This window comes from Dendrobates tinctorius, unplaced genomic scaffold (assembly GCF_039654945.1).
Source record: "Dendrobates tinctorius isolate UK_male_01 unplaced genomic scaffold, ASM3965494v1 ptg000229l, whole genome shotgun sequence".
In the NCBI taxonomy this organism is placed as follows: domain Eukaryota; kingdom Metazoa; phylum Chordata; class Amphibia; order Anura; family Dendrobatidae; genus Dendrobates; species Dendrobates tinctorius.
This window is the reverse complement of record NW_027361896.1, coordinates 4,653,809-4,679,755: the sequence shown is the minus strand read 5'-3', so window position 1 is coordinate 4,679,755 and position 25,947 is coordinate 4,653,809. Positions and strand designations below refer to the sequence as shown.

At 43.3% G+C, this 25,947-nt stretch overlaps 1 protein-coding gene across 1 annotated transcript in view; it reads left to right on the top strand.

Moving 5' to 3' along the window:
* Positions 1 to 25,947, top strand: part of TRIO (trio Rho guanine nucleotide exchange factor) — a 2,342,529-nt gene that overhangs the window by 646,115 nt on the left and 1,670,467 nt on the right. The window contains 1 exon segment of the mRNA XM_073555735.1: positions 8,577 to 8,751. Within this exon segment, the coding sequence (XP_073411836.1) occupies positions 8,577 to 8,751 (175 nt within the window).

The window sequence follows — 25,947 nt, the reverse complement described above, 5'->3', positions numbered from 1 at the left end:
CTTGCAATATAATGCAATTTTATTTCAAAGTACAAAATTAAATGAATAGTATGATCACGTACACTTTTGTATATTTTAACATACAAAGGTTAAGTACATATAAAGATTAAATACATATAAATATTAAGTACAAATACTCACATCATCATCAAGGAGCTTTTAAACATTTTCTGTCTGGAATATCGAGAAGCATGCTCCAAGACAGCGAACCCCTGGGAATTTTACAACACTGCATGGGTGTCCCCACTTATGCAGGTATCACAACACTGTACACATATAAGTACAGGTACCCAACTTTCTGCTCCTGTCTTAAGCCCCGTCACACACAGTGATCTCGCTAGCGAGATCGCTACTGAGTCACAAGTTTTGTGACGCAACAGCGATCTCACCAGCAAGATCGCTGTGTGTGACAGCTATCAGCCACCGCCCCCCCCCCCCCCCCGGCCGGGTATCGCTGATCGTTCATGAAAGGTCAGGACTTTTTTTGGGTCGTTGGTCTTCCGCTGGCCAGCACGCATCACTGCGTGTGGCAGGCGGGAGAGCAATGACCAACGATCAGCTAGCTGGTAACCAAGGTAAACGTCGGGTTTCTAAGCAGCGCGCGGTGCTTAGAAACCTGATGTGTACCTTAGTTACCAGCGCGCTGATGCAGGGAGCTGGTAACCAAGGTACACATCGGGTTTCTAAGTGCCACGCGCCGCTTAGAAACCCAATGTGTACCTTGGTTAACAGCTCCCTGCATCAGCGCGCTGGTAACTAACATACACAGCGACGCACCCGCTCGGCGTCGCTGGTGCTGATCGCTGGTGAAGCTGCCTATTTGACAGCTCACCAGCGATCATGAAGCCACACACCAGCGATCCTGACAAGTTGATATCGTTGTCGGGATCGCTGGTGAGTCGCTATGTGTGACTGGGCCCTTAGTCATATTTCTGTGGCCTTATATAGTGATTTACACTGTGTAACTCTGGTTTCAGCCTTGCCCTCTAATGGACAACTTTCAGGATAAGATGAATCAAAGATACCAGGCAAATATCAGACAACGGGTGATAAACCCATAGGATATAAAAGATCCCAAGAATTAGATACGTCCACAACAGACAGAGGTTAAATAAATCTCCATGATTTACAATAACGAACATACAAAAATATAGAACTATTTGTGAGGTAAAAGCTTTCAGATAATAAATAAACAGTTCTCAAGATTGTCACTATGAGCATTGTCTGTATGTAAATGTATGACCATGCTCTGTCATGGTCTGAATGCATTCTGTATATTTCAATATGGACTCAAAATATCCATTTTTATGTTCACACTACACTGTCCTAACAGTTGGACCCTCTCTCATAATTTTGTCATGGGCTCCTAAAATAAAATTACTGGTTAATGTAATTATCAGTTTTTGTGATTTTTTTTTTTTTATAATTCTTTATTTAAAGACTCACAAAGAAATCCAGGTTAACATGATAATTGAAACCAGATAAGTAGACGAATACAAGCAATACAACTTAACTCCCGAACAAGACAATCGTCCACGAGTCCTTAACTTCCGGGGAGCCGGTAGTAGAGGTCAATTCGGAGGGTCTTTCATTTTTAAACTTTTAACAAACAGTATAGGAAAGAAAAGATAGCAGAGGAAGAAGAAGGAGAGCAGTTGAAGTGAAAAAAGAGAGTGGGGGGAAATAAGTAATGGAGCCAAGAGAGGCAAAAAAAAAAGGGGAGGGAAGGAGTACCCACCCGACCAAGTCCACCACTTAAAGTGATGTTTTCAGATAACCTCAGGGGGGTTTGCCTCCAGCATTAGATCAAAATACTCACTAGAGCTTCGAAAATCCATCCATCCAAGCCAAGTAGCCCAAAACTTTGGGTATGATTCATGTGTGGATGAGGTGAGGTCCTCCATATACATAATTTCATTGACTTTTGCGATCCACTGAGTTATGGTTGGAGGAGCGGGACTCTTACATCTCTCTGGGATGCAAGCCCTCGCAGCCATGATCAAAAATTTCAACAGAGAGGATTTATAGATCCGGAGAGGGATTTCATTATGCTGGAGTAGTATCAGAGCCGGAGTCAACTTTTCGGAACAGCCCGTAACCCGACAAATAATTTCCCACACCTATGTCCAAAATGATTGCATAACGTCACATTGCCTGAAAATATGAAAAATCGTGCCCTCTGCCCTTCCACACCTCCAGCAGTTGGGGTCAATTTCCGGAAATATGGTGTACAACCTCGACGGCACTCTGTACCATCTGGACAAAATCTTATAACCAGCCTCCTGGAACCTAGAGCTAATCGAGGCACAGTGTACAAGGGTAAAAGTTTGAGTTCTCTGATCTTCCGTAAAATAAATATTTAAATCTCTCTCCCTTTGCGCAAGGAAAGAAGGAGGTGACCGGCTCTGGGGGTCCATCAGCATAGAGTAGGTTTTAGCTAAGGTGTGTCTGATTGGGCCCGGGCTATTACATAAAAGCTCAAATTTGGTTTTGGGTCATCTAAATGAACTTTTAGGGAGAAGGCTGCTAAAAAAGTGGGTAAGTTGCAAACACCTCCAACTGCCAAGGGGTATTGGATCTGTTTTGGTGGTAAGGTCACTTAGAGAAGGCCAGGAGGCTCCCTCTCCCCAGTTTTCTACTCTATCCATCCCCAAATCTATCCACAGAGGAAAAATGGAGTCCGAGCGGCTAGGGACAAATTTAGGATGACTCAACACTGGAGTGAGAGGAGACGCTTTTGGGAGTAAATGTAAATGGACTAGTGCTGTATTGCAGTATTTTAAAGTGGATCCAATAGTCGGATGGGATTTGATTTGCTCTGGGGCCGAAAGTAAATCCCATGGGAGGGTCTTCAATGGGGTTGGGCAAAAACTTTGTTCTATTTGAACCCATGCCTTATGATGACCATTTCTGCACCAGTCTATCATTCTAGCTAGGTGGCCTGCCAAGTGATACAGTTTTAGGTCTGGAAGCCCCACTCCCCCCAACCTCTTGGGTCTGCAGAGAGCCTCCCTCTTTAGTCTAGCAGATTTTTTTCCCCATATAAATGAGACTTGAATGGACCCTAGTTTTCTAAAAAAGTTAAAGGTATATTGATGGAGAGAGCCTGTAGAGTATACAGAACCCTCGGTAATATGTTCATCTTAAAAATTTGGCATCTGCCAAACCAGGTGAAGGATATCTTGGACCACCTATCACAGTCTGCTTGAATAGATGTTAAAAGGCTAGGGAAGTTCCATCGATATAAAGAATTGATGTCTGCAGATAGTCTTACTCCTAAATATTTCAGGTGTTGAGTAGCCCATTTGAGACTGAAGGACTTCTGTAAAGATCTTACAAGTTCCAGGGAAGAATTAATAGTAAGCGCCTCGGATTTTGAAAAATTAATCTTGAACTTAGACAATTGGGCATATGTTCTGAATTCATTCATTAGGTTAAGCAGGGAGATTTTAGGTGAGGTGACGAAGAAAAGAAGGTCATCAGCGTATGCTGCTTCTTTATGTGTTTTGAAGTACATGAATACCCGAGAAATTGGGGTTGGCTCTAACATGTCTAAGAAAGGGTTTAAGGGTGAGGATGAAAATGAGGGGGGACAGAGGGCATCCCTGTCATGTGCCATTATAAATATAAAACGGATCTGAAAGTGCATCGTTCACCTGGACCCTGGCGGAATGGACTGAATATAGAGAGCATCCTTGTTCCCAGACCCAGGTGAATGAGTGTCTCTTCCATGAAAACCCAGTTGACCCTATCAAATGCCTTCTCGGCATCAGTGGATAAGAGGATTGATGGGACATTCCGGGATTTAGCATGATGAATTAAGTTAATAGACTGAATAGTATTATCTCTGGCCTCTCGGCCAGGCATAAATCCAGCTTGGTCCGGGTGAATGACTCCCGAGAGAAGGGGAGCAAGTCTAGATGCAAGGATCTTGGCAAAGAGTTTTACATCAACATTTAACAGGGAAATGGGGCGGAAGCTAGCACACTGGGTGGGGTCTTTCCCTTCTTTATGTATCACCGCAATATGGGCTCTCAGAGAATCTGGATGTGGGGGGTTATTTTTAGATATTTTGGAGGCTAACATTCCCGGGATTAGTAAATTTCTGAATTTTTTGTAGTAAAGGGCCAGGAAGCCGTCGGGACCTGGTGCCTTACCCGTTTTAGAGGCAGAAACAAACAAGCACACTTCTTGTTCTGTTATGGGTTCCTCCAGCATCAAGATGTCACTGGAGATCAGCCTTGGTAAACCTGCCTTCGTAATATATTCCTTTACACGGGAACGAAAACCGAGCGAGGCAGTGGCAGGATTTTTATTATCTGAGTTGTAAAGGGACGCATAAAATGTCTGAAAGGCTTTTGCAATGTCATGGGACGATTGGACACGTTTAGCATGGGCGGTGGAGAATATTTCTGGAATGTAAGACCTAGCTCTTTGCTGTCTTAATGCTTTTGCGAGGGATTTGCTACATTTGTTCCCATATTCATAGTAGTGTCGCCTACAACGGGCTAGAATTCCCTTGGCCTTTTTATCAAGAAGGTTATGCAAATCGTCTCGCACCTTAATGAGTGCAATTTTTGCTGCTTCTGTAGGGGAAGTTTTATGGCTTGTTTCCAGTATTTTTAATTGAGTCAGAAGGGCATCAAGATCGGCCTCCCTCTCCCTCTTCTGCCTTGCCCCATGTTTTATCAGTACTCCTCTATTCACGCATTTATGAGCCTCCCAAACAGTGTTTGTAGAAGTATCAGCAGATTTGTTTAGTTCCAAAAATTCTCTCAAGGTCTGGAAAATCTCCTGAGTAACCATAGGATCATCCAGGAGAGAGGAGTTTAGTCTCCACTGCCATTGACGGGAGGCCGAGGAGGTCAGGGCAAGCACGATAGTACAGAGCGCATGGTCCGAGAAGGTAATGGAGTCTATGTCAGTCTCCTGTATCTTAGAGATATCTTTGTGGTGTACGAAGAAATAGTCTAGTCTAGAATAAGAGTCATGGACTGACGAGTAAAAAGAGAAGTCCATTTCCGATGGGTGTAGTAGTCTCCAAGTGTCGATAAGTTGGTGATCATGTAATGTCCTTCTAAGTCTACGTAGTGCTGGTAGGGAATGAGATGAAGCTCCAGAAGATGTGTCTACAGATGGGTCAAGTGCGATATTGAGGTCACCCCCCATGACCAGAGTACCCTCCGAGAACTCAGCAATAGAATCCAGGAGACTCGCCAGTGCAGAGACCTGTCCGACATTAGGTAAATACACAGAGGCAAGAGTAAAGATGTGGGAAGCTATTTTCCCCTTTACCAACGTCATTCTACCTATGTTATCCATGCGAGAATCCATAAACTCCCATGGGAGAGCCCGGGAAATCAGGATGCCCGTCCCTCTAGATTTTGAGTCAGGAGTGCAGCTGTGATACTCCTCTGGGAACCAATGAGAAGATAGTTTGACTGGCTTGACTGGGCTGGCATGTATTTCTTGCAAGAAAGCGATTTGGATATGGGACTTTCTCAAAAAATGTGTCAGAATGGCTCTCTTGCCTAAACTATGCAATCCCTTTCCATTAAGTGAGCCACACTTTACCTTCATTTGGATGGCATGACGCACAGTGAAATCAGCTGTGGGTCCCCGTGTGTGTATGGGGGGAATGGGCAGGTGGGAGGAGGGGTGACGGTAAGAAGGGAATAGATAGGGGGAAAAGAAAAATACAAAAATAGGGAAAGAAAATAGAAAGTAGTTAATGAGAAACGCTAAAAAGAAGTATGGAGGAAAATTCCTCCACCAGTAGTACTGGTGAGCTCTCCACACCCCGAGCAAGACGAGGTCAAAGAACTATCTAGCAAATCTAAATTGGACTTGCAAGTACTTTGGGGAACACAGAAAACTGTGAGGCAGTGCTCCGACGGACAAAAGACATAAGAACATGCATTAACTGAGCAAGATAAGATAATACTACTCACCCACAAGAACCCAACGCAACCCAAATTTGGGTAATATAACCTCAGGTTTCTTCCAAATCACAGAGTATACAATTCTATCAGTCAAAAAAGGGGGGAGGAGGGAGGGGGGAGACCAAGATAAGTTTACACATAGATATATTAAACTCGCATTTTAGATGTACAAAAGCATATAAGCCGCAGCCCCATGGGACAGAATCCCAAAAATTCCCTCCAAGTCATCAGACAGGAGGGGGGAAACCTCATAATAGCCATATAACATTTGCAGCAGAGTGTCAGATAGGAGCCTCAGAGGGAGTGGAGCTCGTCGCGAAATCAGCATTCTCCTTTTCCTGCACATGGGAAGATTGTCTGCCCCTATTCCTCCTCTCCCTCTGAGGTAGTGGCTGAGGACGCTCAACTTGTAGCCAATTTGGTTCAGGGAATGGTGATATGTTCAAAAATTTGAACAAATCCTTGAGCTCATCTGGGTGTTTAAGGGTGAGGACGGAGTCCTCTCTCCGTACTATTAGATGGAATGGGTGGCCCCACCGGTAAGTCGCTCCAGACTCCTTGACCTTTTGCAGTAGTGGCTGAAGCAGACGTCTCATAAACAAGGTGCGAGCTGAAATATCCGGAAACAAACAGATCTCCACTCCCTCCAGGGAAACCAGCCCAGATGTCCAAGCTTTATGTATGATACTCTCCTTCTCTGAGAAGTAATGCATTCAGCACAGAACATCTCTGGGGTTCGCGCTGGAAGGTGGCCCCTGACGTGTGACTCTATGGATTCTGTCAAGCACAAAAGGAGTCTCTGGTGCTCTTCACATAATTTGGTTAAAGATGGCCGTGACTTTTTGAGATAAGATATCCATGGTGACGCTCTCAGGTATACCAGTGAGGCGCACGTTATTGCGTCGACCAAAATTCTCCTGGTCATCCAGCAACAGCATCATGTCCTGCATATGAGCCTGTGATGGAGAGCTCCTGCTCCAGAGAAGACAGCCTCTCAGATAGTGACGCCATAGCCTCTTCAACTTAGGCCGTGCGAGCGGATAATGTGTCCATATCATTTCTAATGGCTGAAACTGCCCTTTCCTGTGAAGCTTCTATCCTAGCTATCAGGGAGTCTATGCTTTAGTAGGAAGGGCTTTGATCAGCTCCTGCAGGCTGTGGAAGTCAGACTGGGAGACTGCATGGATGGGGCTGCAGTGTACTGTGGCATTGCCTTCTGCCTCGGTCTCTCTCTGCCAATCTCCACCAGCTTTATCTCCCTGGTCTGCAGCATTCTTGGTGTGCACTGAATCTGGGCTTCCAGTTTTTGTGATTTACTGGGAACCTGTCATGTCAGATAGTGCCATTAACCTAGCTATATAGGGTTAATCTGCATGTTAATGTAAGAAGGTAAGAAGGTGCCTGGCCGCTGTACCTAAAGTAAGGCACACAAGAAAAAATTTAAGTTTTCTCTACTCAGCTTTCAGTTATACAGATGTGTTGGTGCAGCTTCAGTCACTGCTCACAGCTCAGTTAGCGGCAGCTGTAAACACTTCCCTGCACAGGCTGACAATTGGCTGTGTACCGATGAGCAAGTTGTTAGTCAAAGTGCCAGAGCTTGGTTACTGTAGATGCACTGACACACCTGTATGACTGAACGCTGGCATCTCCTGGGAGAACTAAAGTTAATTTTCACCCAGGAACCGTGCTTTCAGTAAGGTGGACGGCTAATGTTATTAACCTGCTGTTTAACCCTACATCTGCTGCTTACTTTGAGCTATCCTCACGTGTGTTTTAATATATGCAATAAAAAGATATTGTATTATATTTTTTTTTTTTCGTGGAGTGGCCTTTTTTTTTCTTAATTTTATTAGATAAATAGATATGTGATATGATAATAGAGATGTACAACAATGGGTTTTTGTTGAACTGGCTTTACCTAGAAATAACTTGGCAGGTGCGCCATCATCTTAAAGACGTTGTGTACACATAGTCTAAATTTGATGTCATGATAATTGCACTGACCCACAAGTTAACACATCATTTTTACCTTCCCCCCAAAAACAGGCTAATCTGTTGGATTTGGGGCCTCACAGAAGTGCATAATTTTGCACACCTAATTTACAATATATGCTTGTCATTAAAGAAGTCCACTAATTGGACAACCCCTGTTTACAATCTTAGCTTGTCCCCCACAAAATAATAAAGTCTATACTCGCCTCCCGTGATGGCACCGTTCCAGCGGTATCAACACTTACCCCAGGTCTCCCATGCTGTTGTTGTGATACTTTACACCATAACTGTTTTTCCTCCTGCCAAATTGAACATGAAGAGGAAGTCCGAGATCAGCTGCAACCCTGACTTCCTCTTCATATTCAATTTGTCTGAATGCAGAGATAGCAACACCAGCGCTGATTGGGCGCTGGCATCACAATTCACAACAACAGCATGGCAGCCCTGAGACCATGAGTGCCGACACCGCGGGAAAGGAGCTGGCATGCGATGTGAGTATAGTCTTTTTTTATTTTAAATGGGCCAAATATTTTAATCAAGAAGGGGTTGTCCTAGTAGTTCACAACCCCTTTAAATTATTTAATGTGAAATTTGATAACTGAAGCTAAACTGTGTGCTTTTTTTTCTCCTTTGTGTTTTAAGGGATTGTGCACTTTCCAGTAATAAAGCACCACACAACAGCTCTATTAATCATATTGAAAGTGTTCTCCAACAGTTGGATGAAGCTCAATCTCAGATGGAAGAGCTTTTCCAAGAAAGAAAAGTTAAACTTGAGCTTTTTCTGCAGCTGCGCATTTTTGAAAGAGATGCAATTGATGTAAGTTTTATTTTTTGTTTGTTTTTTATACATATAATATATTTGCTGAAACTTTTTATGGATACTCTATTATGATTTTATGTCTTCTTGTAAAGATCACATAGGAGCCGATTAATAAAAGCTAGCATTGCACTCACCAGTCTTATGAAGTGCTCACTGCAGTGCGATGCACCGAATTTAGGAGCTTGCCACTTGATAATTTCAGCACATCTTTGGTGTGGCATGCACCTCGCATATAACCTATGCTGAAGTAGCATTTCTGGCGGGTTTTTTTTTTATTTAAAAGAAAAAAACAACAGCAGCATTTGTAATGCATTTGATGTGAGTGTGATGTGCCCCATGCCATTCTGTCTCCTCCCCAGCTCCACCCATTTTGGCAGATCTGCTTCAAAATTGATTTTTAAAGCTTTTATACCTGTTTTCTTGTGTAAAAGTTTTTATATATCAGCCCTGTAATGGTTTAAGAAGAAGAAAATAAGTAAATAACATGGTTTTACCCCAGAAGTGGTCTTATATTATCAATTGTTGCCTAATGTGTTTTGCATTATGTTGTATGGAATGGTTTTTCTTTGAGGTCCAAAGTTAAAATCTCAGTCAGCTGTGAATTCATCAGCAGATTAGTATTCTAGTTAAAACCATTTTTGGGCGGTCTTTTTGTTTAAATCTGATTGGTTTACTTGAAAAAGTGCAGGATGATTTTGGTCTGTAAATATCCCAGTTTTCTGTCAGCTGTTCATTAAAGCCGCAAAAGAGCAAAGCATAAAGAATCTGCCACAGGATATTGCCAGGAGGACTGAAGAGGAAGGAGGCGCTAAATTGCTGAAGAAGTGCCTAGCATTAGGGACATCTGTGGTGAAAGAGGATGAAGGTCACCAGTTTTATGAAGAAAGCGGACCGGTCCTCTGTGCCAGCTGATGCTGACTTTCCAAGAATTCTGCGGAGGAAAAGCCGGGACCCATACTCACCACCGCCGCCATCTAGCCGGAGCGCTGTCACAACCTGGAAGCCAGCACTGCCTGCAAGCTAGCACCTCAGTCACTGCGGTCTCCTGGTTACGCAGGGGACCGGGATCTGAGGATGAATATGACCAGCGAACTTAAGCATCAGTGCGGCCGGGTTTGCCCCCTAGTGGAGGCTTGAGCACCAACGACAATGAAGCTTCTGAACAGGTTTTGGACAGCTCCAGGAGGGGTGAGATTGTCAATGTGCCACTGTCAGTTTCTCATTCCTTAGATCTTAAATCCTTAATTAAGAATGCTATATCTGAGATTTTAGGAAGTGGTGACTGTAGTAGTATGCATAATTGTAGGAAACATGACTCTGTCTCCCTGGAAGAAATCTATCTTCAGTGTACCAGAGTCATATTTAAAAGATGCATTAGTATATAAGCTTTCCCTACTTGGTTATCATTTGAGCTCCTCTACCAAAGAAAGCATTTGGAGGGAAGAATATGTTGATTAATTTACACTTTTGCCTTGAGTTAGGCTGGTTTCACATTTGCGTTTTTTTTCGCGGTATTTTAGCGCTAAATAGCGCATGCGTTTTTTTTCCCTATACTTTGCATGGGATGCGCTTATGTGCGCATACACATGCGTTTGTACGCGTTTTACCGCGCATGCGTTTTTTTGCGGTATGCGCTCGGGCGCACAAAATGCAACCTGTTGCATTTTTTGAGCGTCCGACTTGCCTCAAAAAAACGCATGCGCGCGCAATGCGTTTTTTTACAGCAAGACACCCATTATAAGTCTATGGTGAGCATATGTGCGCATTGGCATGCTTATGTATGCTTTTTTTGCACATGCGTTTTTTTTTTACCATTAGTTTAGACAATGGAATTTAGGGGTTTGGGTTAGAGTTAGGCTTAGTTAAGGGGGTTTAGGGTTAGGGTTAGGGTCAGGGTCAGGGTTAGGGTTAGGATCAGGGTATGGTTTGGTTAAGGGTTAGGGTCAGGGTTAGGGTTAGGGTCAGGGTCAGGGTTAGGGTTAGGGTCAGGGTTAGGGTTAGGGTTAGGATCAGGGTATGGTTTGGTTAAGGGTTAGGGTCAGGGTCAGGGTTAGGTTTAGGGTCAGGGTTAGGGTTAGTTAGGGTTTAGGGTTTGGGTTAGGGTTAAGTATGGTTTGGTTAAGGGTTAGGGTCAGGGTTAGGGTTAGGGTCAGGGTTAGGGTTAGTAAAGTCATGGTTTGGGTTAGTGTGAGGGGCCACCTAATGTTGGAAAAAAACGCAAACGCAGTAAAAACGCACTAAAAACGCATACAAACGCATAAAAACGCTGCGTTTTTTTCATGCATGCTCATAAAAATGCTTGAAAAAAACGCAGCAGTTGTATGCCTTTGTATGCGTTTTTTCAATGCGTTTGTTTGCGGGAAAAACGCGCTGCAAAAAAAAGCAAGTGTGAAACTAGCCTACAAGAGCAGCCTCATAGATTTGACAAAAGAGAGGATAAAATTGACAGGGAGGAAAAGAAACAAGGCGCTCCCAGGTCTTTTAACAACTGGATGCAATCTTTCTCAATCTATGTGTTGGTCCAGGGGAGAAGTCACTGGAGTTATGGTTTTCCTATGATGAGGCATTCAGGCAGAAGCTCTTAGAGCCCCATTTCAAATAAGAAATGGGGCTCTAAGGACATCGGTTTGTGGCTAAATTTGATGCTTCCACAGAGGCACATAACTACCAAAGAAGTTGCGGAGCCTATTAATAAAGGAAGTGTTTGTTTTGCCTTCAGCGAAACTGCCTGCAAATGGATGAGTAATTGTGGTTTTCAACATGAATGTGCTTTCTATGGAGGAACACACCTGATGTCAAAATGTTTCAAGAGAAAGACTCAAAATATGCAACATCAGCCTGTCACAAGGGAGCAAGTTCTTAAGAGCCTCGATGCCATTGAAATTGGAAAACATAAATGCCCATGTGCTCGATCTGTACCCAGAAAACAGAGCAGCCAATTCATTATTGAAGGTTTTTTAAAGGGTTTTTTGTTCTGTCATTAAAGGGATAGGTTGCTGTTGGTCCAAAAATTTTAAAATCTTTAGAATTATTTAAAGATATAGCTGAAGACAAAATTGTAAAGGAATTATTAGCTAACATGATTGCTGGCCCTTTTCCATCTCCTCCGTTTGAGAACTTTAGAGTGTCTCCATTAGGTCTAGTTCCTAAAAAAGATTCTGGAACATTTAGATTAATTCATCACTTGTCATAGCCCCAGGGATCATCATTAAATGATGAAATTGATAAATCGGTTGATTCTGTCAAGTATTTTTATTTTGGTATGGCAGTTGATTTACTTAGATGTCAGGGTAAAAAATTTTTGTTAGCAAAGTATATATATATATGTATAATATATATATATATATATATATATATATGTAGAAATCAAGGCAGAACAGTCCAGCAAGTGGAAACTTCAGGTGGTATAATAGAATCCAAGAATTTTTATTGCAGATAATTATATCTGCATATATATATATGTAGAAATCAAGGCAGAACAGTCCAGCAAGTGGATACTTCAGGTGGTATAATAAAATCCAAGAATTTTTATTGCAGATAATTTAAAAATCTATAAAAAAAAAAGCGGATCTAGCCTGCACCAGATTAAGTGAACGAGGTTATCCCAGTTATTAATTGGAAAGAGCAAAAAACTGGTAGATATTATGGATAGAGCCCATTTGTTGTGCTCTAAAAATAAAAAGACAAAATGCAATAATATTAGTAATGGTTCAAATAAAGTTACTTTTACTACATCTTTTAGTCCCCAGTATCATAATATTGTTGCGATTATTAAGAAATATCTGCCAATTCTGTGTCAAGATAAAATCTTAAAAACACTGGTAGATAGTGAATCTATTTTGTTTGTTGCTAAACGTGCCCCCACTCTAAGTTCACTTTTATCTTCTAGCCTTTTCAGGGATCCCTTGTCTCTTAACTCACAGGATACCAACTGGTTAAAAACCAAAGGTTTCTATGGGTGCGGAGCTAATGTGTGCAAATGTTGCAAGCATGCCAAAAAATCTAAAACATTTATGTCTATGCACAATAATAAGACTTTTGATATTCTTTCATATATTAATTGTAATACCGCCAATGTTATTTATTTAATTGTGAAATTTGCAGCAAACAGTATGTAGGTTGTACTATGAATACTTTAAAAAAAAGGATCAGAAAACTTCTTTCTGATGCAGTTAATTTGCCACCTGCAGGAGCCTCTGTAGTTTTCCGACATTTTTCACAAATACATGGGGGTGATGTCAAGGGTTTTTCTTTTCTAGGCATTGAACAAGTTATAAAACCAGAAAGGGGGGGAATCATCACAAAAAAATTATTGCAAGAGAAAGCAAATGGATGTTTCTTTTAGATACAAGGTTACCGCATGGATTTAATAATAGAATGGATCTAGCAATACATTATAAATAATTTCTGATATCATGTTTTTCCAAATAGTGCTAGTATATCTCAGTCATAATGTTTTCATTATATAACACCGTTGTATTAATGTAATAATGTGTGTTTTTAATTATTTCTTTAGCCTGGTCAGATAGCTTTGTTTGCGCAGGTACTGTTCACACTGATGCTTTTTTTCTCTACTTGTTTCCGGAAGCTATAGAGTTAACATTGTAGGATGTTATCCACACCTGTTACTACTTCTTGATTATGAGGTTAAGAAATGTTTTTTCTACTTAAGAATGTTGGAGTATTCCAGAAGCAGTTTGAGACCGTGAAGAAGGCGGCAGTTGTTACCGCCGAAACGCGTAATCTTTTCAGCATCATGTCTGCATCTTGTTACTGAACTCTGGATTTCTTAAATTACCTGCAATAAAAATTCTTGGATTTTATTATACCACCTGAAGTTTCCGCTTGCTGGACTGTTCTTCCTTGATTTCTACATTGTTGGACTTGTTCCCAGTCTTGGTCCATGCAACACAGAGGAAACAGGTATTTACCATCCAGAGCTCGGAGGTTAGCTGGTCTATGTGTTGTTTTGCTCTCTCTCTCTCTATATATATATATATATATATATATATATACTGTATATATATACTGTATATACTCGTGTATAAACCGACCCGTGTATAAGCCGACCCCCCCTAATTTTGCCACAAAAAACTGGGAAAACTTATTGACTCACGTATAAGCCTAGGGTGGAAAATGCAGCAGCTACTGGTAAATTTCAACAATAAAAATAGATACCAATAAAAGTAAAATTAATTGAGACATCAGTAGATTAAATGTTTTTGAATATCCATATTGAATCAGGAGCCCCATATAATGCTCCATACAGTTCATGATAGGCCCCATAAGATGCTCCTTACAAAATACACCCCATATAATGCACAAAGGTTAATAATGCCCTCATAAGATGCTCCATAGAATAATATGCTCCATAAAGGTTATGGCCCCATAAAATGCTCCATAGATTATGCCCCCATAAGATGCTCCATAGTTTATGCCCCCATAAGATGCTCCATAGATTATGCCCCCATAAAATGCTCCATAGATTATGCCCCATATAATGCCCCATAGAATATGCCCCCATATGCTGCCCCTTAGAATATGTCCCCATATAATGCTCCATAAAGGTTATGGCTCCATAAAATGCTCCATAGATTATTCACCCATAAGATGCTCCATAGATTATGCCCCATAAAATGCCCCATAAAATGCTCCATAGATTATGCTCCATAGATTATGCCTCCATAAAATGCTCCATAGATTATTCCCCCATAAAATGCTCCATAGATTATGCCCCCCATAAGATGCCCCATAAGATGCTCCATAGATTATGCCCCATAAGATGCTCCATAGATTATGCCCCAATAAGATGCTCCATAGATTATGCCCCCATAAAATGCTTCATAGATTATTGTTGTGAGTTCATTTTCCCCTTCACTACTGAGGCCCGAGGAACTCCCTCTTCTGGTAAAGAAAGGTAGTGAGCCTGATTATCAAACACCTGGGCCTGATGATGATGACTGGCTGAGTGGAGTTACTGACTGGATATAAGGCTGCCGACGCCCTTCTGCCCTGCGGGTGATTTCTCTGTGGGATCCTTGGAGACCAGTCTGAATTCCTGCTCCTCTAAAGCTAAGTTTTCTGCTCGGCTTTTTGCATTTGTGCTTTGACTCTGTTTTGCCTTGTTTTTCTGGATTTCTGCCATTCCCTGCTGGGGTGTGCTGAATTCCTTTAGCTCTGTCTTCTGAAAATACCTGAGTGCTGATTTAGTTTTTGGAGCCTAGCTGCTTCAGGGTCTTTTTTCATATCAGCTTGTTGGCTTATGTCTTTGATAGGGTTTTGGCAGATTGCAGACAGCAACCTTCCTTTCCTGTTCTGTGTAGTTAGGCTGAGCAAATGATGGGGCCCAAGCTATCTTTCTATCTGTGTGAGTGTTTTTTCATCTTGCTTCACCGTCATTATATGTCGGGGGCTGCCTTTTACTTTGGGGTCTGCTCTGGGGCAGTTTAGATTTCCTTTTCTGTCTTTAGGCTATTTATCTCTCCGGCTGTGATCGAGGGGTCTAGGGCATCGTAGGAATCCCCACGGCTACTGCTAGTTGTGTTGATAGGTTCAGGGGTCTGCAATCTGATAGTTGCCAACTTCTCTGGTTTTCTGGACATAGCTTCTATTTTTGTGTCTGCCTCCTACGGTGACTCAATCATAACAGAATCACCCGCCATACCGCAGATCCTAGGGTACTCAATAGCAGGAAAGTATTGTAAAAAAAAAGTGTGTATATTTTTTCCTCTATATCTCTGAGGCCGTAGGGGGAATTTTTTTTCTCTCAATGGAGATAAAGCAATTGTCTGATTGTGTGGAGCAGCTCGCTGCGGAAGTGCGGGGAATTTCCACCTACCTTGCTCATTCACATGCTGCTGAACCAAAGATTCCTACACCTGATGTATTTTTTGGGGATCGGTCTAAATTTTTGAATTTCAAAAATAATTGTAAATTATTTTTTGCCTTGAAGCCTAACTCGTCAGGGAGCTCCGCGCAGCAGGTTAAAATTGTCATCTCTTTGCTGCGTGGCGATCCCCAGGATTGGGCGTTTTCTTTGAAACCAGATGATCCTATTCTGACTAATGTGAACGCATTTTTTCAGGCCTTGGGGTTGTGTATGATGAACCTAATGCCATTGATCAGGCTGAAAAGACCCTGCTGGCATTGAACCAGGGTCGAGATTCTGCAGAATTGTACTGTCAAAAATTCCGAAAGTGGGCAGTACTTACTACCTGGAATGATAATGCCTTGGCTGCTCTCTTTCGGAAGGGGTTGTCAGAAGCCGTAAAAGATACTATGGTGGGATTTCCTGTTCCCTCTGGTCTTGACGATTCTATGTCATTAGCCATTCAGGTTGATCGACGTTTGCGCGAACGCAAAGCTGCACGAGAGGTGTTGCCACCTGTTGAACAAATGTCTGAACCTATGCAATGTGATAGAGTTTTCTCCAGAGAGCAGCGTCAGGAGTTCAGAAGGCGTAATAAGTTGTGTTTTTTCTGTGGAGATGCCTCGCATATTATTTGTCTGTCCTAAACGAGAGAAACGCTTTGCACACACGTTTTCTGTTGGTGGTGTTCAACCTAAGTTTCTTCTGGCTATTACTCTGATCTGCTCCCTGTCCACATTTTCCGCCAAGGCTTTTGTGGATTCGGGAGCAGCCCTAAACCTAATGGACTTGGATTTTGCTAAACGTTGTGGATTTCCAATGACACCTCTGCAGATGCCTATCCCTTTGAAGGGGGATTGATGCTACTCCTTTGGCTAAAAATAAACCTCAGTTTTGGACCCAGGTGGTAATGCGGGTCTCCCCAGACCATCAAGAAAATTGCAGATTTTTGGTGTTGCATAATCTGCATGATACTATTGTTCTGGGGTTTCGCTGGTTACAAATTCATAATCCAGTTTTGGATTGGAAATCTGTGTCTGTGGTGAGTTCGGGTTGTCGGTGTGCCTTTAGTGAGGCTCTGGTGTTTTCCACCTCTCCTCAGTCGCATGATGTTCCTGCTTATTTGGCGGACTTTTATGATGTATTTAGTGAGAATGAGTCTGCGTCTCTGCCTCCTCATAGGAGTTATGACTGTGCAATTGAACTGAGCCCGGGGTGTAAATTTCCCAAGGGTCGGCTCTTCAATTCATCTGTACCCGAGCACGAGGCTATGAGATCCTATATTAAGGAGGCATTGGAGAAGGGTCATATTAGACCATCCTCGTCACCCTTAGGTGCCGGTTTTTTTTTTGTAGCCAAAAAGGATGGATCATTAAGACCTTGTATTAATTATCGTGCCCTCAACAAAATTACTGTTAAATATCAGTATCCGTTACCCCTGATTTCTGATCTATTCTGCAGAGTTAAAGGTGCTTGCTGGTTTACCAAGCTTGAGCTCAGGGGGGCGTATAATCTTATTCGCATTAAGCATGGGGATGAATGGAAGACAGCGTTTAATACTCCGGAGGGGCATTTTGAGTACCTGGTGATGCCGTTTGGGCTCACTAATGCCCCTTCTGTCTTCCAGTGCTTCATGAACGATATTTTCCGATATTTTGTCGATAAATTTTTGATTATCTATCTGGATGATATTTTGATCTTCTCCAAGGATTGGGATTCTCATGTGGAACATATTCGGACTGTGTTCCGGATCTTGAGGGAGAATTCCCTGTATGTCAAAGGATCTAAATGCCTTTTTGGAGTACAGAGGATTTCTTTTTTGGGATTTATTTTGTCCCCGTCAACTATTGAAATGGACCCAGCCAAGGTATAGGCCATTTACGATTGGGTTCAGCCCACTTCTTTGAAGGCCCTCCTGAAGTTTTTGGGTTTTGCTAATTTTTATCAGAAATTTATAGCAAAATTTTCTAGTATTGCCAAGCCATTGACTGATTTGACTAAGAAGGGTGCTGATGTGTTAAATTGGTCTCCGGAGGCTGTTTCTTCCTTTCAGGAGCTGAAGCGAAGATTCACCTCCGCCCCGGTTTTACGGCAACCTGATGTCTCACTTCCGTTGCAGGTAGAGGTGGATGCTTCTGAGATTGGTGCAAGAGCTGTTTTGTCCCAAAAGGATCCTGTAACATCTAAAATGAATCCCTGTGCTTTCTTTTCCCGAAAGTTCTCTCCATCTGAACGTAACTATGATGTGGGGAATCGGGAACTGTTGGCCATGAAATGGGCATTTGAGGAGTGGAGACATTGGTTGGAGGGAGCTAAGCATCAAGTCGTGGTCCTCACTGACCACAAGAATTTGATTTACCTAGAGTCGGCTAAGCGCTTGAACCCTAGACAGGCTAGGTGGGCCTTGTTCTTTACACGTTTTGATTTTGTGGTTTCTTTTCTTCGTGGAACTAAGAATGTCAAGGCAGATGCCCTCTCTAGGAGCTTCTTTGCTGATTCTCCTGTGGTGACCAAGCCTGCTACCATCTTAGGCGAAGGGGAAGTTCTTTCTGCCATCTCGCCCGATTTGAGACGTGCGCTGGAAGAGTTCCAGGAGGACAAACCTGAGCGTTGTCCCAGTGGAAAGTTCTATGTTCCTGACCAGTGGAAGAAGATATAGTATATGATATAGTATATCTTGACTTCAGCAAAGCATTTGACAAAGTCTCTCATACAATCCTTATTGAAAAAATGACTAAGTATGGAATGGACAAGGCAACTGTTAGGTGGATTCATAACTGGCTTAGTGATCGGACCCAAAGAGTGGTCGTAAATGGCTGCACATCCAGTTGGAAGAATGTTTCAAGTGGGGTACCACAGGGCTCTGTCGTAGGCCCTGTATTGTTCAACATCTTTATCAACGATTTAGATGAAGGAATTGAGGGTAAACTAATTAAATTTGCTGATGACACAAAGCTAGGAGGGATAGCTAATACTAGAGAAGAGAGAGAGAGGATTCAAAAAGATTTAAATAAACTGGAGAAGTGGGCAGCAACTAACAGAATGGTTTTTAACAGGGAGAAATGCAAAGTACTACATCTGGGCAATAAAAATGAAAAAAGCATATACAGAATGGGAGGAATAGGGCTAAGTGACAGCACATGTGAAAAAGACTTGGGTATACTAATAGATCACAGACTGAATATGAGTCAACAGTGTGATGCAGCAGCAAAAAAGGCAAATGCTATTCTAGGATTTATTAACAGAAGCATACAGTCTAGATCACGTGAAGTCATTATTTCCCTCTACTCCTCTTTGGTCAGACCTCATCTGGAATATTGTGTCCAGTTTTGGGCACTACATTTTAAGAAAGACATCAACAAACTGGAGCAAGTTCAGAAAAGAGCGACCAGAATGGTGACCGGTCTGCAAACCCTGTCTTATGAGGAAAGGTTGCAGGATTTGGGAATGTTTAGTTTGCAAAAGAGAAGACTGAGAGGAGACTTAATAGCTGTCTACAAATATCTAAAGGGCTGTCACATTGTGGAAGGATCAACTTTATTCTCATTTGCACAAGGAAAGACTAGAAGCAATGGGATGAAACTGAATGGGAGGAGACACAGATTAGATATTAGAAAAAACTTTTTGACAGTTAGAGTGATCAATGAGTGGAACAGGCTGCCACGAGAAGTGGTGAATTCTCCTTCAATGGAAGTCTTCAAACAGAGGCTGGACAGACATCTGACTGGGATGATTTAGGGAATCCTGCTTTGAGCAGGGGGTTGGACCAGATGGCCCAGGAGGTCCCTTCCAACTCTACAATTCTATGATTCTATGATTCTAAGAGAGTGATGTCTGAAGTTCATTGCTCTGCTTTGGCTGGTCATCCAGGTATTTTTGGTACTAGAGATCTGGTGAGTCGGTCTTTTTGGTGGCCCTCCTTGTCTCGTGATGTCAGGAATTTTGTGCAGTCCTGTGGGACGTGCTCCCGGTCTAAATCGTGTTCTCGCTCTAGTGGGTTGTTGATGCCTTTGCCTGTCCCCAAGAGGCCATGGACCCATATTTCAATGAATTTCATCTCTGATATGCCTGTCTCTCAAAGGATGACTGTTATTTGGGTGATTTGTGATAGGTTCTCTAAGATGGTTCATCTTGTACCACTCCCTAAGTTGCCGTCTTCCTCTGAGTTGGTGCCCCTGTTTTTACAACAGGTGGTTCGCTTGCACGGGATTCCTGAGAACATTGTATCTGACAGAGGAGTCCAGTTTGTGTCTAGATTTTGGAGAACTTTCTGTTCCAAGCTTGGAATTCAGTTGTCCTTCTCCTCTGCTTTTCACCCGCAGACCAATGGGCAGACAGAGAGAACAAACCAGACCATGGAGTCATACTTGAGATGTTTTATTTCTGCTGATCAGGATGATTGGGTTTCATTTTTGCCCTTGGCCGAATTTGCTTTAAATAATAGAGCTAGTTCTGCCACTTTGATGTCTCCTTTTTTTTGTAACTTTGGGTATCATCCTCGATTTTCTTCAGGGCAGGTGGAGCCCTCTGCCTGCCCAGGTGTTGACACTGTGGTGGAGAGAATGCACCAGATCTGGGACCAAGTGGTGGATAAGTTATCTCTCTCCCAGGAAAAGGCCCAGCGGTTTTCCAACCGACATAGGACCATTGGTCCCCAGTTTAAGGTTGGTGATATGGTGTGGTTATCATCAAAAAATATTGCTATGAAGGTGGCTTCTCCTAAGTTTAAGCCTAGATTTATTGGACCTTACAAGATTTTGGAGATTATTAATCCGGTCTCTTTTCGTTTGGCTCTTCCTGTCACATTTAAAATCCATAATGTGTTCCATAAATCTTTGTTGAAGAGGTTTGTTGAACCTGTTGTTCCGGGGGTGGCACCTCCAGACCCTGTATTGGTTGAAGGTAACATGGAATATGAGGTAGAGAAAGTACTGGATTCCCGTCTGGCTAGACGGAGACTCCAGTATTTGGTTAAGTGGAAGGGTTATGGTCAGGAGGATAATTCCTGGGTCTCTGCCTCTGATATTCATGCCAAAAGATTGGTGCGTGCCTTTCATCGGGCTCACCCTCTTCGGTGGCGTGGTTGAGGGTTCGGTGACCCCTCCTCAAGGGGGAGGTACTGTTGTGAGTTCATTTTCCCCTTCACTACTGAGGCCCGAGGAACTCCCTCTTCTGGTAAAGAAAGGTAGTGAGCCTGATTATCAAACACCTGGGCCTGATGATGATGACTGGCTGAGTGGAGTTACTGACTGGATATAAGGCTGCCGACGCCCTTCTGCCCTGCGGGTGATTTCTCTGTGGGATCCTTGGAGACCAGTATGAATTCCTGCTCCTCTAAAGCTAAGTTTTCTGCTCGGCTTTTTGCATTTGTGCTTTGACTCTGTTTTGCCTTGTTTTTCTGGATTTCTGCCATTCCCTGCTGGGGTGTGCTGAATTCCTTTAGCTCTGTCTTCTGAAAATACCTGAGTGTTGATTTAGTTTTTGAAGCCTAGCTGCTTCAGGGTCTTTTTTCATATCAGCTTGTTGGCTTATATCTTTGATCCGGTTTTGGCAGATTGCAGACAGCAACCTTCCTTTCCTGTCTGTTCTGTGTAGTTAGCTTGGGCCCCATCATTTGCTCAGCCTATCTTTCTATCTGTGTGAGTGTTTTTTCATCTTGCTTCACCGTCATTATATGTTGGGGGCTGCCTTTTACTTTATGCCCCATATGATTATGCCCCATATGATGCTCCATAGATTATGCCCCATATGCTGCCCCATAGAATATGCCCCCTTATGCTGCTCCATAGAATATGCTCACATATGCTGCCCCTTAGAATATGTCCCCATATGCTGCTCCATAGAATATGCCTCATATGCTGCTCAATAGATAATGCCCCCATATGCTGCCCCATAGGATATGCCCCCATATGGTGCCCCATAGGATATGCCCCCATATTCTGCCCCATAGGATATGCCCCCATATGCTGCTCCATAGAGTATGCCCCCATATGCTGCCCCATAGAATATGCCCCCATATGCTGCTCCATAGAATATGCCCCCATATGCTGCTCCATAGAAAATGCCCCCATATGCTGCCCCATAGAATATGCCCCCATATGCTGCTCCATAGAATATGCCCCCATATGCTGCCCCCATAAGATGCTCCATATATTATGCCCCCATATGCTGATGCAAAAAAAAGAATCCATACTCACCTCTCCTGCTCAGGCCCCTACACCTGAGATATTCACCTGTCAGGAGTCCATCGCTGCTCACCGCTGTCTGCCACGTCATCTGTCAGTGACGTTCAGGCAGCAGAGGGCATGGCGCGCACTAACCACGTCACCGCTCACCCTGCTGCCAAAACGTCACTGACACAGGACCCAGCAAACAGCGGGTCCTGTGAATATCGCGGACAGGTGAATATCGCTATACTAACCCCCTCCTGGCGTGGTCTCTGCAGCCCCGCTTCTCCACGATCTCCCTTCCTGCCTTCAGCGGTCACGTGATACCGCTCATTGCATCATGAATATGCGCATATTCATGAGTTTTGTGAGCGGTACCACGTGACCGCTGAAGGCAGGAAGGGAGACCATGGAGAAGCGGGGGGCTGCAGAGACTGTGCCGGGGGTAAGTATGATCTCTGAAACCCCAGCTCCCCCTCCCCCGCCGACTCCCAGGTATATGACTCGCGTTTAAGCCGAGAAGGGGACTTTCAGCCCCAAAAATGGGCTAAAAATCTTGGCTTATACACGAGTATATAAGGTAATTGAATGTATGTGTGTATCACCAACCAATCACGAAGCATCTTTCATTTTACCAGAGCTGTTTAAAAGAAGCTGAGCTGTGATTGGTTGCTATGAGCAACAGTTTTCCTTGCAACCAATCTCTAAGCATCTTTCATTTCACCAGAGCTGTTTAAAAGAAGCTGAGCTGTGATTGGTTGCTATGAGCAACAGTTTTAACACTCCACAACACCTCAGCAGACACTGAGATGGTGGGAGAAATTTAGCATCCCCGGGAACATAATCTCCCAGCCATTGTCTGCCCCCCAGAAAGGAGCAGAGAGCACATGACAGAAATGAATCACCCCCTCCCTGCCCATATACCCATCACACATCCTCCATCCCATAGGTACATCTTCCCTCTTAAAGGGATCTCCGGTATGGAATTAGGGCAAATCCCTCAGTGCCCTGGTTCTGATGCAAAGCCTCTCTTAAATGGATCCCCGGTATGGAAGTTAGGACCATTCCACTCAGCACTCTGGTTCTGACCCCAGGCTGACAGGATTATGTGGGATTTTAGGGGTAGTAGTCCAGTGGTTCTGGCTGACGGGATGATCTGGGATATTAGAGGTAGTATTCTGGCAGCTGTGACGGGATGATGTAGGATGTTAGTGGTAGTAGTCCGGTGGCTCTGGCTGACGGGATGATGTGGGATATTAGGGGTAGTAGTCCGGTGGCTCTGACGGGATGATGTGAGTTATTAGTGGCAGTAGTCCAGTAGCTCTGGCTGACGGGATGATGTGGGTTATGAGTGGTAGTAGTCTGGTGGCTCTGGCTGACGGGACGATGTGGGATATTAGGGGTAGTAGTCCATTAACTCTTGCTGACCGGATGATGTGGGATATTATAGTGAATGTGGCTATGCAGAGTGGGCAGGGCTCTACACTCAGCTTTATATCTAATATATAAAGCTCAAAGTGTGTATGTATGTGTGTATGTGTGTGTGTATGTCCGGGGTAGGCATCCGCACCGTCGCAGCTACAGCCACAAAATTTGGCACAGTCACACGTCTGGACCCCGAGAGCGTCCTAAGCTATGTTGTGACACGAAATTTTAACCCCGCGCGTTCCAATTTTGCCCCTATCTACATACTGGGGAAAAAGTGTGTGCGCGTCAAGCCCCGCCCCTCATTATGATGTAATAATGCCCCTATCTGCATAATGGGGAAGCAGTGTGTGCATATCAAGCCCCGCCCCTCATTATGATGTCACAATGGTTGCCATGGCGACGCTGATGTCATCATAGGTTGCAAGCTCATTATGATGTCATAATGGTTGACTATGGGATGGAGGATGTGTGATGGGTATATGGGCACTGGACTATGGGATGGAGGATATGTATGATGGGTATATTGGCATGGGACTATGAGATGAAGGATGTGTGATGGGTATATGGACACGGGACTATGGGATGGCGGATATGTATGATGGGTATATGGGCACGGGACTATGGGATGGAGGATATGTATGATTGGTATATGGGCATGGGACTATGGGATGGAGGATATGTATGATGGGTATATGGGCATGGGACTATGGGATGGAGGATATGTATGATGGGTATATGGGCACGGGACTATGGGATGGAGGATATGTATGATGGGTATATGGGCACAGGCCTATGGGATGGAGGATGTGTGATGGGTATATGGGCACGGGGCTATGGGATGGAGGATATGTATATGGGCACGGGACTATGGGATGAAGGGTGTGTGATGGGTATATGGGCACTGGACTATGGGATGGAGGATATGTATGACGGGTATATGGGCATGGGACTATGGGATGGCGGATATGTATGATGGGTATATGGGCACGGGACTATGGGATGGAGGATATGTATGATGGGTATATGGGCATGGGACTATGAGATGAAGGATGTGTGATGGGTATATGGGCACTCGACTATGGGATCGCGAATATGTATGATGGGTATATGGGCATGGGACTATGGGATGGAGAATATGTATGATGGGTATATGGACATGGGACTATGGGATGGAGGATATGTATGATGGGTATATGGGCATGGGCCTATGGGATCGTGGATATGTATGATGGGTATATGGGCACAGGACTATGGGATGGAGGATAATTATAATTTGCTATAACTAACCACAGTTAGTTACTATGCCCGGGCAGAGCCGGGCTCTTCAGCTAGTATATAGATATAATCATTATAATTTGTTATAACTAACCGTAGTTAGTTACTATGCCCAGGCAACGTCGGGCTCCTCAGCTAGTCAGATATAAAATCAGCTTTTAGACTGTTACTTATCAACCCGTCAGGTTTTAACTCTTTAGTTTTTTTCTTTGAAGGTGAATTTTATTTAGACATATTTGCCTATGAGATTCTCCCTTTCATTTCATTATTTTGAAACCTTTCCTTCATTTATTCATTGGGTCGTTGATTATGAAATTGGTTTAGGCAGTTCCGTACATTATATAGACAATTTCTTATTTTTTGGACCAGCAGAATCTGACGTATGTTTAAAACTACTGAATAAATTTCTAGCCATAACTGAGTATTTTAGAGTCCCTATAGCAAAAGAGAAAATATTTTTTCCTTGTCATAGAATAGAATTTAGGTATAGTCATTGACTCCCAGAAGATGCAGTGTACAGTCATGGCCAAAAGTTTTGAGAATGACACAAATATTATATTTTCACATCTGCTGGCCTCTGGTTTTTATGTGTGTTTGTCAGATGTTTTTATCACATACAGAAATATAATTGCAATCATATTATGAGTAGCAAAAGGTTATATTGACAGAATGAGTTAATGCAGCAAGTCAATATTTGCAGTGTTGACCCTTCTTCTTCAGGACCTCAGCAATTCTCCCTGGCATGCTCTCAATCAACTTCTGGATCAAATCCTGACTGATAGCAGTCCATTCTTGCAAAATCAATGCTTTTATTTTGTCTGAATTTGAAGGTTTTTGTTTGTCCACCCGTCTCTTAATGATTGACCACAAGTTCTCAATGGGATTAAGATCTGGGGAGTTTCCAGGCCATGGTCCCAAAATCTCTATGTTTTGTTCCCTGAGCCATTTAGTTATCACCTTTGCTTTATGGCAAGGTGCTCCATCATGTTGAAAAAGGCATTGTTGATCTCCAAACTGCTCTTGGATGGTTGGGAGAAGTTGCTCTTGGAGGACATTCTGGTACCATTCTTTATTCATGGCTGTGTTTTTAGGCAAGACTGAGAGAGAGCCCATTCCCTTGGCTGAGAAGCAACCCCACACATGAATGGTTTCAGGATGCTTGACAGTTGGCATGAGACAAGACTGGTGGTAGCGCTCACCTGGTCTTCTCCGAATAAGCCGTTTTCCAGATGTCCCAAACAATCGAAAAGGGGATTCATCAGAGAAAATGACTTTACCCCAGTCTTCAGCAGTCCACTCCCTGTACCTCTTGCAGAATATCAGTCTGTCCATGATGTTTTTCCTGGAGAGAAGTGGCTTCTTTGCTGCCCTCCTTGAGACCAGGCCTTGCTCCAAGAGTCTCTGCCTCACAGTGCGTGCAGATGCACTCACACCTGCCTGCTGCCATTCCTGAGC